Below are 17,324 nucleotides of genomic sequence, written 5' to 3' on the forward strand. Positions count from 1 at the left end.
GCAATTTTGTATTTTCTTTATTTTGTTTGTGTTTGTGTATGATGCCAGGACCTTGACAGATTTTCTTAGTCCAGACCATTTATGTCTTCACTTTCCTCATACAGATGCCGATGAGAAAGAGGCCAAAATGTTGAAGGGATTTTATTCTGAAGGCTGACAGAACCCATGTAAAAACAGCAACTAATTATTTGGCATAAGGATAAGAAGTTGTTAGCACTTAGGGACTGTACAAAAATGATTGTGGTGGAGAGGGAGGCTGAACCTTATGTTTCATGTTTGTTTTTTATGTTTTCAGTTTTAAAAAGCAAGGCCCTCCTCGGTGTTCTAAATATTTTCTTCTGCCCCTCCCATTGACTTAGAAAAAAAAATGCAACACTATTCTCACCGCAATATCTCAAAATATTTTAATTGGTACAATTCATTTCCCTATTAATAATTAAAAGAAGGCAAAGAAGAAAGAAGCGTAAGATGATAAACCCCAATTTAAACCTTGATCTGAGAACAGTATGATAACACGCACATTAGAGGTGAAATTATAAATTGCCACATTTTTGACAAACAACACAATGTTGAATATAACTGGGACATGATTTATTGAATAAAGAGCTTCTAAATAAACAGTTATTAATATTGTTGAATTAATAAACGGGCAATATGCAGGTTGCACCACACATGGATACCAAATAATAATTTAAAAAATAAATAAAATATAAATCTGTGGTGAAAAAATCAATAACCCTCCCCTGCCCCAAAACTTTCAGACTATATTCCCTTCAGCAAAAAATATAAAAAATACGTAACCCTCCCCCGATTCTGACTTCTTCTTCTTCCCCCTAATAATTTTCGTACAGTCCCTTAGAAATATGACTTATTAGCATTTAAAGTAAAAATTGAACAAAAGTGAACTTGTCCCTACTCCTTATAAATCTTTAGTCGTGATCCATTACAAAGTGAGAAACCTGCTTGGAGTGAAAATTCAAAGTGTGACGATGTAAAATTATAAGGAGGCAAAACTTAAGGAATTAAGTTCAATGTCTAACTCAACATTTGATTATGTAAGTTTGTAACCTTGACATTTTAAGTTTTCTCAACTTTTTCTTTCTTTTTTTTTTCTTTTTTTACAAGTTGGGACTGAAATGAAGAATAGGCTATGTTAAAAATAAGATAGAACTTTTCAGTGTGTATCTGTTCACTGCACTCACTAGGTATTGCACTTAAACTGCCTCACTGCAAATGTGTCCTTGAAGGCACAGGCCTCAGCTTTTGCATAAATCATTTGTTAACTTGCAGGATCAAAGGTCTTTTATGAGTTATCGCTGGAATTTAGAGCGCTCAGTCAGTCAGAGGCAGGCGGACTGTGTGCCACCACTTTGACCACTTCACTCCTCCTCCACCTTATACCTCGGGTCTGCCAATTAAAACAAACAAACAAACCAGAAAACATGGACAACATCAATGACACAACAGATGAGGGAAGTGTGCTTGAAGAGCGCAGGGATGGAGCTGACAGCCCCGACCGAGAGCCTAAATATGAGAACTCAGGTGCGGCGAGGGAGCAGCTGTACAGCGAGGTGCAGGTCCACGCCTCTGCGGAGGCAGAGCGCAGCTCGCCGGACTACATGGACACGAGAGACGGGGACAAAGATAGCAGCTCGTCCTCTTCATCCAGCGATGATGAAGAGGTTAAAGCACAGAAAGCGGCGGAGGTGAACGGCGAGGCGCACGACGGATCCAGGCGCTCCTCGGCCTCCTCCGCTTCCCCCGGGGACCCGTGCGACGACCCGCCGATCCAGCCCAGGATCCAGGAAGAGGATAACGCGGAGGATGGGATGCTGATGGCGTACACCTACAACAACAGTGACACCAAGCCGGAGGAGTCTGTTGACTACAGCCTGAAAACTCTCGAGAATGTCACTCTGGATGAGAGCAGCGCTGCACCGGCTGATCCCAGCCAGCCTGACATCTCTCTGTTCGTCAAGGTAAGAAATATACCCAGGTCAGTACGAGACCAAACCGTCTTTGCAGGGTTGACCCAAGTCAGGCCTCAGTTTGCTTCAGCCTCACCCTTCAGCATGAGGCATTAAAGTTGGTTTTTCACTTTCAGTAGTGATGAACTCAGCACTATATCAGATTTCCCAAAAGGCTCCTTGGAGCCATGTTGAGTATCCTTCACTGTACTGTTTGTACAGTTTCTTTGGTGTTAGGGTTGGTTACTCATGATTGAAAAACCAACACAGCATGTAGACTTTAATCCCCCTGAAATAAGTATCAACCAACTGGCATATTCTGCATTTTGAGGATAAAACATTGATTTCAAGTGTTGAACAGCATTATTGTAATATCTGGCATATATTGCATATCAAATATTAGTGTGCATATTGAGGAACACCATCCAAAAGTGTAACATAAATCTGTTTCTGTGGATGTTGGTGACTTGGCCAAGTCTGAGCCAAAATCATGACATGTAAATAATCTGAAAGAGTGCCAGCACTGAATGATATGCCCAGGGCATTTCACAATCAAGGTCCAAATATGAATAAGTTTAACTTGCTGCGAAAATGTACACAATCGAGAAATTTGACTTTGTGGATTCCTTTTGTAGGTCATATTAAGCGGAAGAAAACGTACAAAAATTTAAGCCTAAAACACATTGTTTATAGAAAAACTGGAAACATAGACCAGAACTATAATGATGTTGTATGAAGAAATAATAATCAAGCACTATAAGGAGTCTATACTATGTGAAAAACTTATTTATGGCCACAGTATACACATGGTTTACCGGTTTATGGTTGAAGTCTTAGTGTAGATGTTATTTAAGTTGAATAAATTGAACTTCTTGAAGTCAGGGATTAGAAGCACATGTATTATAACAATAGATCTAGTATTAAACAGAAATATATTCAGAAATATCTATGACATTGATTTCAGTAAGAAATGTCACAGAAGCAGTGATCACTTTTTATCAGAAGCCTTGTCAGTGACTTTATTCTGGAGGCACTCTGGTGTAATAATTAACTTGTTTACTGTACGGCCATAGAAACCAGGGGTGAACTCCATGCCTGAGCAAATCCAACTGTGTGTTTTGCTGCTTTTCTGATAGAGCTGGTCTGTGAGGTGTACTATCAGCACATGCGGGGGGTCACTTTGCTGATTGGGCAACAGAGATTGAGAGTCAGTGGGCAGGACTGAAGGAGCTCTGTTTGGGCTCACAAAAGGCCTTGTAATGGGGAATGACACTAGTAGTTTGTGCTAAATCTTCAAATTGTCGTGTCTGTCAGCAAAGACAAAAAAAAAATGGGTGTACGCAATCAACACAGATGAGTTGCAAACATGCAGTAATTGCTCTGACTTGGATGATGATTTCTTGAAATTATCCAAACTTCCTCCTGTAGTTGTGACAGGGACTGGGGCTAACTCCAGAAAGAGTATTAGCCGTTAGCTTTGCCAAATCCAACAATGATATGATTCTGAGAACATTCATTTCATGAATACAGCATTATCATAAGAACAGCATACAGTATTGCATGTCCATTGCTTTACCACGGGAAAATTCTCAGTAAAAATAATTAATGAGGATTTTGTGTCTTTTATCAAGGCATAAAGAAACCTTGCAGCTGATTTTCACCCATTTTCTTGGTGATTAGAAACAACATTGGTGGGATTTGGGATTTCACCTCAGTCGACACCAGAGCGCCGGAAACCTCAGCATATTAACACATTTACAGCACAAAAGGACAAAAGCTCAAATTTTGCACATAGAGAGATGTGCTATCTTGATGTTATCACAATTGTGATAAACATGGACAATAGTTCACCATGAAAGTGACAACATATTTGGCCCCTTCGCTGCATACTGCCACACTTTCTGTCCTATCCAACCCGTGGGTGGATTTCCCAATAGTTTAATCTTCAACCATCACCATAAACCAGGCCGAGCTGCACTATAAAAGTAGGGAGGAGAGTTAGGACACCATCTGCCCATGCTGAAAGCCTACGTGGCTCCATCCCCGCTGTCTGTGATAAAGAAGGCCATTGTAGAATATGTTATCACTACTGTCGCTAAAAAGCAGTTTCACAGGGGACAATCTTTTTTTATATATCTGCATGATAACAAGCTCTGTTTAAGATAACACCAAAAGTACAAGATACTTAAGTATTCACTGTCAAAGTTTAGTTGGCCATATAATCATATTCATAGGGTTTGTTGTCACTGATTCTGGTCAAAATTAAGACAATGCTTATATTGACTGTTGGGTTGTCACATTTGGCAAGTGTGTGTTGACACAAGTGGAGAGGTCAAACACTCCCCTCCACCTTGGCTCCGGAAAGATAGAAAATGTCTGTTACTGTTTGATGTTCAGGTGAATGATTAGTCCAGCAAATCAGTGTTTTGGGCTTCCTTTTGTCTCAAGACAAAATCAAGGCCATTTCTTCTAAACCCTTAATGATTTCATGATCATCAAGGATTTCGAAATCCTTAAAGGAATAGTGAGACGCTTTGGGAAATACGCTTATTTGCTGTTTTGCAGAGAGTCATATCTGTCCTGTGAATGTACAGCTACAGCCAGTTAGCTTAGCTTGGCATAAAGACTGGAAACAGGGGGGAACAGCTAGCCTGCTGGCACTGTACAAAGGTAACACAATCCGCCTACCAGCACCTCTGAAGCTAGCTAATTAACAGTATCATCTGTTTAATCCACGCAAAAACCGAAGTGTAAAAACAAAAATTGGTTTGCTAAGCTAAGCTAACTGGCCACTGGCAGGAGTTTCATATTTACTGCACAGTTATCAGAGTGGTATCGATCTTCTCAGCAAAATCTCGGCAAGAAAATCAAAAGAAGAAGAATACATTTGTAATCAGAACAAAGAAAGGATAGAATAAGCACAGATGCACCTTCTTTGTTTAAAAAGTTTAAAGGTTTAACCAAATTCAATGATTTAATCAGTCATTTTGTTACATCTTGCTCTAATAATATATGTACATTTTAGAAATATGGAGCAAGTTGCAGTTGCAGTTCTACGTGGGGTTATGTGCCGGACTGTTTCTTGGCCTTTGGACAGAGCCAGGCTAGCTGTTTCTTCCTGTTTCCAGTCTTTATGCTAAGCTAAGCTAACCGGCGGCTGGCTATAGCTGTATATTTACCGGACAGATACGAGAGTGGTATCAATCTCGTCATTTTCGACACTTTCCCAAAATGTCAAACTATTTGCTCGGGTCTGTACCTGTAAAATATGCTACAAAATATGAAGAGAGCTTCTTTAAATGCAAGGAAATGCAGATATGGAATGAGGTTTTCTATTTATTGATGCCACATTTGGTAGTATTGAATAAGATCTGAATCTGAAAAGACTTTGGGCTGAACTCATTATCATGCCTTGTTTTCATCATGTGGGTGCTGTGAAGCCTATTGAGACTGTAACTTTGATTAAGGCCTATACAAATAAACTTACCGAAACCTAAAATAACACATTTAGAAACCACTCAACATTTTCCCTCATAAACACTGATAATGAACTGCTTCCGTGGTGGCCCAGTAATTGGTTAGTGATGCATGTTGGTATATCAGCCAGGAGAGGGGGCTGTTCTATAAATAGAAGCAGTTTAAAAAAGTTGCTCCAGCCACCCCATTTTTCTCTCTCTCCTTCTGCTTTCATCTCACTTTCAAATTGATTGATGATGAGAGATTTTATTCTTGGGTATATCTCTCAGAACTCTGTGCCCGTTCCAATGAAGCAAATAATGAGTGCCACTCAATTTCTTCAGTGTGTGCTGACAAAGATTTTTGCAGTCAGACCTGCTTTTATTTTAGTTGCCCTACATAGGCCCTTTTTCCGTAAATGAACGCCAGTTCCTGCCTAAAATCCAAAGCCAAGCATGAATAATTCACAGAGGAATCTTCTCCAGGTCTCCTGCTGGTGATCAAATATAACCTGCCATATTCTGCCAGAGTCAAACACGTGAGCATGCATTAAATATGAATGCTGCTGCTCACACACTCAAAAAAGTGACACAAACATATTTGCATATACTTGAGAAACAAAAATATTTATTTATATATATATATACTCAGATATATTTGGGATTACTCAAGAGAGATGATATTTTTGATAGTTTGTGATGTGTCTGGAAAAGTCTCGTCAACCTGACCCAAGAAGCAAAGAGACCAGAGAAAAATCAGAAAGTGAGGTGACCAGTTTAGGAGAGATGAGACAGATAAGAGAGGAGGTGATGGCAGGGATGTGTGTTAGAGGGGAGTTTGGTTGCAGTGGTGGGAAGAGAGGGATGGGGCTCCACCCCCTGGTATAGACCGACACCTGTTTTCCACTTTGTGTCAGTGAGAGCTAGCTCTGCTCTCCATCTGTGTCCAAATCAGAGCGCGCGGCTCTACCTGCCACCTGGACCGCTTCTCAGCCTCACCTGCAGGACATAAAACAAGGGAGAATACAGCCTTTTACAGGACCAAAAGGGTGGTGGAGATTTTGAAACAGGGACTTGAAACCAAAACAGCCTTTTCAGGTGTGAGGGATCACTGTCGGAGAGACGATATCTGGGTTTTTTTCTGGAGGATGTAGACCTCCAAGGATAAGCAAAGTACTGTAGTTACATAAAAACAAACTAAAGAATCAAGGTGACAGCCAGAACCAGGCATCATGTCCAGTAACGGTCAAGACAGAGACCCTGATATCGAACTTTTTGTCAAGGTAAGACAGAGACACAACTATGGTTACAGTATTTTGTAAAGTTAAGTTTTGATAGAAGATGGGGACAGTATATCAGCAGGATTTCCAGTGTAGCACCACTGTGTCATGGAAAGCTCATGTAACTCAATAGCAGAGGTAGAGTTACAGCGGCACACTCTTCTCCATGTTGACCCAGGATTGTTGTGACAGTGATACTGAAGCTGCTCGTTGATGGTGGGAAGCTCGCACCAGGGCACTGCTGTGGTACCACTACCCCATCTGACACATTAAAAGACAGTCAGACTTTTTTTTAAGGGACATTATGTAATCAGTAGATGCTCCAGATTATCACCTAACATAGAGCATAAATGATTGAAGCACCAGTTTGGAAGTGCCACCTTTATTAGATACAGCCGTGTTGTTTTGTTCTCCACAACTAGATGCGCTTGAGGCCCTGTGGGAAATGTTAGAGGCGGATGAATTTGAGGCAGGTGAGGTGGAAGCAGGTGGAAAAGCTCATCGCTGATGTGCTGCCTGGATGCACTGGCCCAATTAGCTGGTGTGAAGGCAATGCACCTCCTCTCCTAGGAAACCGGTCAGCTAGGTAACTGAAAGTTCACTGACACGCGGTCGGCTTGCATCGCCCTTTTAAGCCTTGCCGTTCACAACGTTCCTCTGTTCTTTCAGTACATGAAACTCTTATTTCTAGAACGCAATAATCCTGTGGCAAGATACTTTGTGTTTTGTCTTACATTTAGTTAGCGATTCTAAGCTCGTCCAATAAATGTTCCTAATGAAACCAAACTCACTTTTGGCTCTGTGTGAGGTGTGCTAAGTGCAGAGGCAGTCTGATGCACAAATCTCGTATATGGAGTGGTTTCCATAGCAGCTGCAGCCTTGATATTAGTTATTAATAGATATTAATACTAGATATTATTTTGTCCTCATGCTGCCATTTGAGATGTGACCTAGATGGACAGAGAACTATCCTACATAGCCGCATATCAATCCAATTTGTATTTCAATATATCGCACCACAGTATATTTGGGTTATTGTAGCATAGTGAGGACTGCATGGGTGAGTCTTAGCTCTTTTTATTTTAACTCCACTTAAGTAGACAGAGGATCTATACATTGTAGGAAAGCATGTAGCAGCATGATCACAGGCTATACCAGTACCCCAATGATGAATCTCAGGGTTGAGACATAAACCCTTCATGAGTAGCAAATCTTCACATGGTACAGTGATTAAACGGGCTCTCCAGCGATTTCACACATCAAGATCAATTGAAATATATGACACAGCCTGTAAAAACTGTTATATAATGTCTTCTGCTTATGGAAGTATAATACTAAATTACCTAGCTGAAAAACTTCATTGTGTCAGTTATTTGTAATTCAGAAGTTTTTGGATTTTGGATTTTTTAAAATATGGTTCTTATTGTGCAATTGAATTGAAAAAGTGTTGAAATAGCTTTCATAAATTGCTTTAGAAAAGAAAATTGCACACTGGTATTGAAACAGCAACATATAATTCACTCAAATTATTACTCAGAGCCTGAATATGTGATCTTTCTATTGGAACAATAGAATAGTTAATTACACACACTCTTAAAAACACAAGAAACATAAAAACACGAGGAATTGCTTTGTTTTCACTGCCTTAGCAATGATACATTGTCATTTTTTCTCATTAAAATGTGAGGTAAGACAAACCATTGAGACTGAAACCCAGTTATAGACCAGTATACATGTATAAGTATGTGATGGATCATGTGAAGTAACATTGCCTCCAGTGGAACCCACTCATCATCACTCAGCGGCTCCATGCACTCACGTTCCTTGTGCCCACAGGCCCAGTTGTGTCTGACAGCTTTTGTCCTCCATGTTCTAGATGTTGATTGGCTATTATCAGCGGCTGTGTATTATGTTACCGCCGTGCCGCTGAGCCTAGCCATAACAATGCGCAGACAGAAGCATCACATGCACTCAGGCAGCATGACAGCACTCAGCATCAATGGCTGGCATACATACAGTTGGATCAGCTACTTTTAGACCGACAGCTCTGTTTTCTGGTCTTTGCTAGGAGCAATGCGCTGTTGGGCACGTGTACTGAATGGCAAAATGTTTTCCACTTCAGTGTAGTGTCTTTTATTTGTGAAGTGACTGCTAGTGCTGGTTATTTTTGATATTAGCCAACTCAAGGATAGTAATAACGAAAGTGCCCATAATTAAATGAATCTACTGCTTTGGTAGATAGTTTAAAGAGAGTTTAATTTCCAAAACTAATAAATAAACTATCTCCACTGTCAAATCTCTGCTCATCCTGCTGAACTTGAGGTCATTGCACTTATTTTGCTGTGTGTTGTGGAGCTCTCTTGTACAGCTCTGACCCTGCACTCTGTGCCCTGCTGGCCAGTGAGCCCGGTTATGGAATCACTATGTATAATTCAGCTGGGCCAGTGGATCAGGTGACACTGCTGATGCTCTGCTATGTATCCGTACATGCCGACACACGATCTCACCGCATGTACACAAGCATACGATGGAGAGGAAGTGATTATATCAGTAGTGTCACTGTAGGGAGAAAAACTTGCAACCCCTCTTTGGTTATTATCATGCTTTATTCTCAGCTGACTGATTATGTGGTCCTGTGAAGGATTTAAATTCTGGAACCACTGATGAACTCATTTCAAAACCATTTGGATAAAACGCAAAGCTGTCAGGCACAAAACAATGTGGTTTTTCTTTTTGACAATTGGTACAATGCTTTAACCTGACAGCAAGAGTATGCAGCTTTTGTTATTTGCCCAAATCTATATGGACACCATTTAGTACACATAGAATAATACTCCTAGATTAGAACATGCTGGCAGATACCAAGAGTGTACTTTTGGTTTGACTGTCCTTATCATACATTTATATCAGGGATTTAAGGGTGACGTATTTATGTGAATTTGTCAAGTGTTTACATTTATACAACCCATGACGCTACTTTGAATAACCTTACAAGTCAAATAACAGTCAAAGATAACAGTCAGCTAAATCCAACATGTATTTGTTATTAGCAAGGTTGTCAGGTTCTCAGTGAGACAACCTTGCAGCCAAAGATTTTACCAACAGCAGAAAGCTGGTGTAGCAAGTGTGTGTGTGTGTGTGTGTGTGTGTGTGTGGGGGGGGTCTCTCCTCATGAAGGCTTGAGTTCAAGCTGTGACCTGGAGCAAGACATTTAATCCCTCCTAGCTTCTGGGATGCAGAGATGAATACAGTGTTGCAAGATCAGAACACAAAGAGAAAAAATAGCTTGTTAAACAAAAGCCTTAACGTCTGCCAGCTTATTTATGTGTGACTTTAGAGAAAACATTAATGCCTGCCTGTTATAGTGCAGCCTCCCATCTCTGCATCACATGCCATGTAGATTTGTGAAGCTTCTAATGCTCAGTTTTTGTTTAGATGATGTCTAATTTTTCACACCATACACGTGTATGTTTGCCTGTGTACAGTACTTTTACAGTACCATATGTCATATTTCATCGCTCTGGCTCGTTTTCTGTCGTCTCGTTTGTGCGCAGGCAGGCAACGACGGAGAAAGCATCGGCAACTGTCCCTTCTCTCAGCGCCTCTTCATGATCCTCTGGCTTAAAGGAGTCGTGTTCAACGTCACCACCGTCGACCTCAAAAGGTTAGGATACAGGAAAGCGAGCTTCCAACACAAAAACACACTTATGCACTCACTGGGTTCCTCGTGGCATACTGCTTTCTCTGTGTCCTCTGTAGAAAGCCAGCAGATCTGCACAACCTGGCTCCTGGGACGCACCCTCCTTTCCTGACCTTCAACGGAGAGGTCAAGACTGATATCAACAAGATCGAGGAGTTTCTGGAGGAAACACTCTCTCCTCCAAAGTAATTCAACTGGATGGTTTTACAACACGTAGTTTACAGTATCAGATTATATCACAGACTACACATACGCTGCTTTTTGCTGGATTTATTTAACTTCAACAACGCTGTTGAAAGGGCAGGAAACATTTCAGTCCTATAAAAGTGATATGTGCTGTGTTTGAAGACTGATGTTAACTGATATAAGTGTTTGTTGTTTATGGCTGTTGTAAATCTTTTGTGATTGAGTATATACGGTATGTGGCTTGGCCACTTTTGCACATTTAAAATTTGAAAACAAAAACCTTATGTGCTTCAATGACAACAGCGACAGCTTTTGTGTAAATTTAGAAAAATCAAGACAGGTTTATTGTTTTTTTTGTTATTGTCACCCCTCACCCCATCAGAGCCAGTGTGTGAGCAGTTGCAGAGAAAAACGTCAGATTAACTAAATCTTTCTTTTATTGCCTGCAAAGTTTTTTGCATTATAAATGGAACTTAGTGTGAGAGAGCTTAAGGGGTGGGCGGCCAACTCGGTGTGAGTGTGTAACATGTTTTCAGTCTGAACTGAGCTCCAGTCCAGGTGTTAATGCTATCCAGATGGTTTGGTCTGACTGCGTCTCTGACTGCGTCTCCTGCCTCTGTCCCCCCTGTCTGCTCAGGTATCCCAAACTGGGCGCCAGGCAGAGAGAGTCGAACACAGCTGGAAATGACATCTTCGCCAAGTTCTCAGCCTACATCAAGAACACTAAACCAGAGGCCAACGCCGGTGGGCTGCTCATTTTGTGCCATTTACACTCACAGGCGCACACATACACAACAGAACAGGATGAAAAAAAATATATGGCAGCCATTATTATATTCCTCCACTAGGTAGTAGCAGAGTCTAGTATTTAAGGCTTGCTTATACTCATATATTTTGCCGTGCTGCCACCTAGTGAGGTTATCACTACACAGGTTATGTCACTTTTACCTTCCGACAGTATTGTATCCATACTTCTGTGTGTTTCTGTGTGTGACTTGTGTGTTTAGGTCTAGAGAAAGGTTTGACCAGGGCCCTGAAGAAGCTGGACAACTACCTAAACAGCCCCTTGCCAGATGAAATCGATGCAGACAGCATGGAAGAGGAGAAGGGCTCTAACCGAAGCTTCCTTGATGGAAACGAGCTCACTCTTGCAGACTGCAACCTGCTGCCTAAACTACACATAGTCAAGGTAAAGAGGGATTGTACCTGGGGGAAACATTCATTAGTGTTAGTTGGTTCATTTAAAACCACTGAGAAAGAAAAAAGTATTTTATTTATATTATCTTGAACGTCAACATACTCGTGTTTGAGACTATTTAAAGTTTTATTTTTAACCAAGCGTGGCTCTAGGGATAGCAATGTCGGTCTGTCCTTCCAACATTTTGGTCCAAACTGAAACATCTCAACAACTATTGGATGGATTGCCATGCAATTTGGTAGAGACTGGCTTTGGTGATCTCCTGACTTTTCCTCTAGCACCACCTGCAGGCTTATAACCAGATAACTGCAAAACTAATGACATTCCCATCAGCCTCAGCTGTACTTTGTGTTTGGCACTAATTAGCAAATGTTAGCATGCTAAGGTGCTAAACTAAGATGGTGAACATGGCAAACATTATACCTTCTAAACATCAGCATGTTAGCGTTGTCACTGTGAGCATGTTAGCATACTGATGTCAGCATTAGCAGCCTCACACAGCAGCCAGTGGGGTTGTTTTTTCAAATAATTTACTTTGAATCAGGCATAGCTACTCACAGCATCTTTCTCTTTCCCCTCTCAAATTTCCTCACCTTTTTTTGTGGAAAACGTCACCACACTATTGCTTACACACTATACTTGAACATATGCAACAAGTCATGTCACAATACCACCTGGAATGCACTGAACATAAACTGATCAACAGTTATAAGATAACCAAAGGGTCGATTTTAAATGTCTGACAAGATAAATAAAGTTTGCCTTCAGTTCATGTTGAAGTTACAGCTTTGCCTTCCTTCCTAGGTTGTTGCTAAGAAGTACCGCAACTACGACATCCCATCAGACATGACGGGCGTGTGGCGGTACCTGAACAACGCCTACGCATGTGATGAATTCACCAACACCTGCGCTGCCGACTCTGAGATCGAGACCGCCTACAAAGATGTGGCAAGGAGACTGGCCAAATAACTCGCCAACCGACCCGAGCTCAAACAAAATAAACTAGCAACACAACACAAAAAACCCACCACTTTTAAACATACATGTGACTGTCCTTTTGAGTCTTCTTCAGTTGCATTTTCAGGAACCTGACATTTTTGTCTGTCACAGTAAACAGGTGTTGCAGATGTCTGTGTGGTGGCTTACACTGCATTACAGCTCCAGATGTGATGGATGACAGTGATTCAGCACATCGTCTATATGGTTTTGTAATCACAAAAACACACAGGGCAACAGAGAAGTGGAGCAGAACATAGATCGAGCACATTTAACTTAATTGACAGGTTTCAAACCAGATTCAAATTTTGCTGCTGTGAAACTTCTGACATAACACTTTCACTCAAACATGATTGTGTCTGTCTGAGTTTATTTCTCATAACACAAAGCTCTCTTTCATACATACTTCACCGGTCCACACGGCCAAACATTTTACTAGCTGCTGATGTCAGGGTCATTTGCTTTATTTATTCCTAAGCCCACAGAAGTCTAGTTTGACTCCAGTGTTTATTATCAAGCTTTGGATCCTGGGGAGACACCTTGATTCATCTATGATTGATGACTGACGCTAATTGTTTGCTGAATATGACTGTTGCGATCTGCGGATTCATTTTGTTTGTCATTCATTACTGTAGGTGTTGCTGTAGTTGTTTTGTTTTCTTGAGCTCATGCATATCTTGAACTTCACTCCTGCTTCTGAAAGACTGATTTTAAGAAAGATTGATTTTAATAATAAGTTCATATGCTCGATGATGTTAGTTGGAAAGAGCAAAATGTAGCTGCCGAGGGCATTGATAGCTTAGAACAAAGCTTGTTTCTGAATTGTTTGCATGCACGAATCTGTTTTAAATTGTGATATTTAAAACCTGATATAGAGCCGCTTTTTAAGATATGAAAAATCCTCTATGTGCCTTTATTTGGAAGTATCAAAAATCCATGCCAATGTCACAGATGGACTCATTCTGAAAAATGTATTGCAGCCAGCGCTGAGACATTTGTTCTGCCACTAGCTATTAGTGTTCAGTCTAGGTATTGATTTTGTCTTAAGTTACACATGATATTATGAATAGAGAGAGTATTTATTTAGCAGCCCCAATCAGGCCTGATTAGGTAGAGCCATTAGTGCTGCGATGAAAAGCGTCTTCCAGGCCAGGTCCACAATGGTCAGGAGCCCTGCCCTCCAGCCCTTCATCAAAGAGACATTTCCTCCACTCTGAGGAGTCTATCAACATCCGCAGCCTAAAGTTCAAGTTCAAAAGTTTCATTGTCCACGCAGACGAGGATGGAAATTTATCTTGGGGCTTATCGTCTTTGGCTTGGTGTCAGGCTGCAACTATAGCGAGACTTCCTTGAAGAACCATAAGGCTCTTGTGCGGTTTGGACAAACAAATGATATGAAATTGGAGCATGATGACTGAGAGCCTTGCTCATTGCGAAGCTCTACAAATAAAATAATATTTTCACAGATCTGCTTCTGCCTTTTCCTTTCCAGCTAGGTGATCAATCAACAATGATACTTTGGAGGTTGTCATGAAGGGAGGGGTGCGCGGTCTGTCTCGGTGATAGCAAAGGTGCCACTGGAGACCGGATCCTGGTCCTGAAAAGGGTTAAGTGTGCCTGACTGAGTTGATCAAATCCAGTGGTGCAGGTCTGTTTCTCCATCCATAACAGAGAGAGAGAGAAAGAAGGAGAGAGAGAGAGTGATGACCGTTGACAGGCTTAAATAGAGGCTTCCATGCCAGGGATCAAACGCCATCCCTCTTCTCCACTCTCTCATTAAGACGGAAAACCAGAGCGCCGCCATCCGATCTGTCTCCATTTTTCCTCAAAGGAGTCTAACTTGAAAGATCTGCGCCTGTCGGATTTACAATGGTGGGCGAGTGGTGTTTACTGAGACGCGGCCTTGCCAGAAACAACAGTCAAAGAAAATAAATGGAGCCTGCCTAGTGTTTCCACAGGAGTAAGGAAATATGGAGCGAGACTTGTGCCTTGCTGTTTGGTAATTAGTACCTAAACATCCCTGTCCTTGGATCCCATCGCTCACATCCAACATTTCTGCAAGCTGGATAATATACAGTGGAGCATTAACGTCAAACACGTCTGGTCATGGGGCCTGGCACGCCACATTAATCTGTTATTACACTCCCAGTGGATCTACCAGTCACTGGCCTTGGCTTGGCCACCATAGCACAGGGAGTCCGTATAGGCTGACAGGGACTCACACACAGCGTACTTTTATAGCCAGGTTTAGTAAACCTTTTCAGCTCAGGCATAAATTGTCTAAATTGAGTCTTGCTTTGAGACCTGAGCTGATTAAAACAAACTGGTGTGTTTGACATGTGAGGACCTACCAGAAACAGACCTGTGATCCAATTAAGGGCCAGACCCATAGTTTAAGAAATACTGCCATATAGACCTCAATGCTCCTTGCAAGTACGAGTCAGATTTAGCAGCTGCTTACCATAGATATTGTACCCACGAGACATACACATACTATAAGTTTCAGCCTGAGGTGACGTTTGGTTTTACCTCATACTGTCCCGCTATTTTAGTAGAAACCCTGTATTATCCCTGTCCTTTAACTGCAATTGCAGCAGAAAGGGCTTCATTTGTTGGGCAATCTCATACAATATCCTGCTCTGCTCTCCGGACTTTTCAGTATGATCATACATAGACCAGACATAACCCCAGTCTGTGCATCTTATGTATTATCATTACATTCGAGTCACAGAGCTAAGCATTCGTTTTTCTGAAAAAATAAATACCTCTGAAGGTTGTTTAACAACACTTACTGCTGTACTCAAGGTATTTCCACAATCCTCAAAGACTCTTCTAATCATCTGGATGAAAAAATATTCCATCTGTTGCACACACAAAAAACCCCCGTTTCCAAAGTTACGCCTCTTCTTGTAAACCAAATAAAGATGGTAGCCGGAAATCCCAAATGTCCTTGCTCAATTTGTACAATGTGAACCAAAATTAAAACTTTTTTTTTCATCAGTTATAATTCTCTGTATTGATGTTACTTTCTAATTTTTTGTATTTTTGTGTAAAAAGTAACGCTTTTATATATAGGACATATGTCAGTTCTGGCTACCTGTTGGAAACAAGAGTTGGAACTTGGAAAAAAAGGTTAAAAATCGTCTTTCAAGCGGTGGACAGAATATTTCTTCATCCAGATGGTCTTTGAGGATCCTGGAAATGCCTTCAGTACAGTGGTAAGTGTTGTTGAACAACCTTCAGAGGTATTTATTTCTCAGAAAAACATATGCTTAACTTTGTGACTTGAATGTAATGTTAATACATCAGAGGCGCATATGATTTGAACAGAGATTCAACTCTCTTTTGCCACTGAAATACACTTTCCAGTCACTAACTGCTGTCATTCCTGATGGTGGGTAATGACTGACACGTGACATCAACATCAACCTATTGAGAAGGTGAAAGCTGAGGTCCTACAGGCCAGAGAAGGAAGTGTCTAATCAGAGCACTGCCGACATAGACAGGAACCATGTCATAACAGGAGATCATGTTCAAAAGAGAGACAGAGCTCTGGAAGACGAGTCCTCATCTCTTCCACTGTGAGACAGAGAGCATCTAAGAGAGTATCAAATTCTCAGCAGGTCCCCCAACCCTCCTCCGCTCGCCTGCCCTTAGAGGTTTGAGTGACTTGTGGTGAAGCTTGATGGGGATTATTGATCTGCCTGGCGCGCGCCTGCGGTTTCGGCGTAAGACTGACGACCTCACCAGAGAGAGTTCTTGGCACACACCGGCCCCTGTCTTAGATCAGGGCCGTTTGGAGGCTGGGACAGGCCTGTCGTGGCCTGAAGTGTGGACTGTTTGAGCTTGGAGCCAGGTGATCAAGACATTTTTCTGTGTATTTAAATAATCAGGCCCAAATTTAGGCAGAAGATAACAATAAACATATATGATTGGCTTTTTGGAGAGGAGTAGTTGAAATGAGTAACCGTGTCTGCAGACAGCAGAGCCCAGGGGTATTTATGCTCTTGGTTAGATTTACTGGTAAGGGTTTCAGTTCCAGTTGTGGACCACATGAAATAATCCATGGTCACTGGAGAAGGATGTGGACACTGTGCTAATTATGTGAGATGATGATGTCAGGTATTGATACCTACTGGTGAGCCAGAACGTTTCCCTCTATGCTGTGTTCCAATGTATATAACCGCACTGTGGTGACCACACTCACTATACGACCACACTCACATCCACATGTCGGACATGTCTGGATCCTCAGCAGCCCTCACACATCCGCACTGTTAGGCGGGCGCTCACTTTATCATTCATAGCTGTAAATCATTGCTTCGCCTGCAGGAAACACGCAGCATTTTATTTTCCAGTCATAAACCATAAAACCTGCCTCTAACACAAGTTATGATCCTTGGAGACTGAGAGGATGAATGTCTAAAGCAGAACCAGACACGATGGCGGGCATCTCTTATCCCCCTTTTCGCCTGGCATCCCCAGATGGCTATGGTCGTGTGGTGGATTTTCCAAAAAGCCCCAACATGATCCAAATGTCAC

General features: G+C 41.5%; 1 protein-coding gene across 1 annotated transcript; it reads left to right on the forward strand.

Annotated features, from left to right (window-relative positions):
- Nucleotides 1-1,150: 1,150 nt before the first annotated feature.
- clic5b (chloride intracellular channel 5b) lies at nt 1,151-14,247 on the forward strand. The gene is made up of 6 exons (XM_044168553.1): nt 1,151-1,979; nt 10,257-10,366; nt 10,462-10,587; nt 11,226-11,332; nt 11,596-11,777; nt 12,591-14,247. The coding sequence occupies exons 1-6, from the start codon at nt 1,443-1,445 to the stop codon at nt 12,753-12,755; spliced, it is 1,227 nt and encodes a 408-aa protein (XP_044024488.1). The 5' UTR covers nt 1,151-1,442; the 3' UTR covers nt 12,756-14,247.
- Nucleotides 14,248-17,324: the final 3,077 nt, after the last annotated feature.

This window comes from Siniperca chuatsi, linkage group LG16 (assembly GCF_020085105.1).
Source record: "Siniperca chuatsi isolate FFG_IHB_CAS linkage group LG16, ASM2008510v1, whole genome shotgun sequence".
Lineage (NCBI taxonomy): Eukaryota > Metazoa > Chordata > Actinopteri > Centrarchiformes > Sinipercidae > Siniperca > Siniperca chuatsi.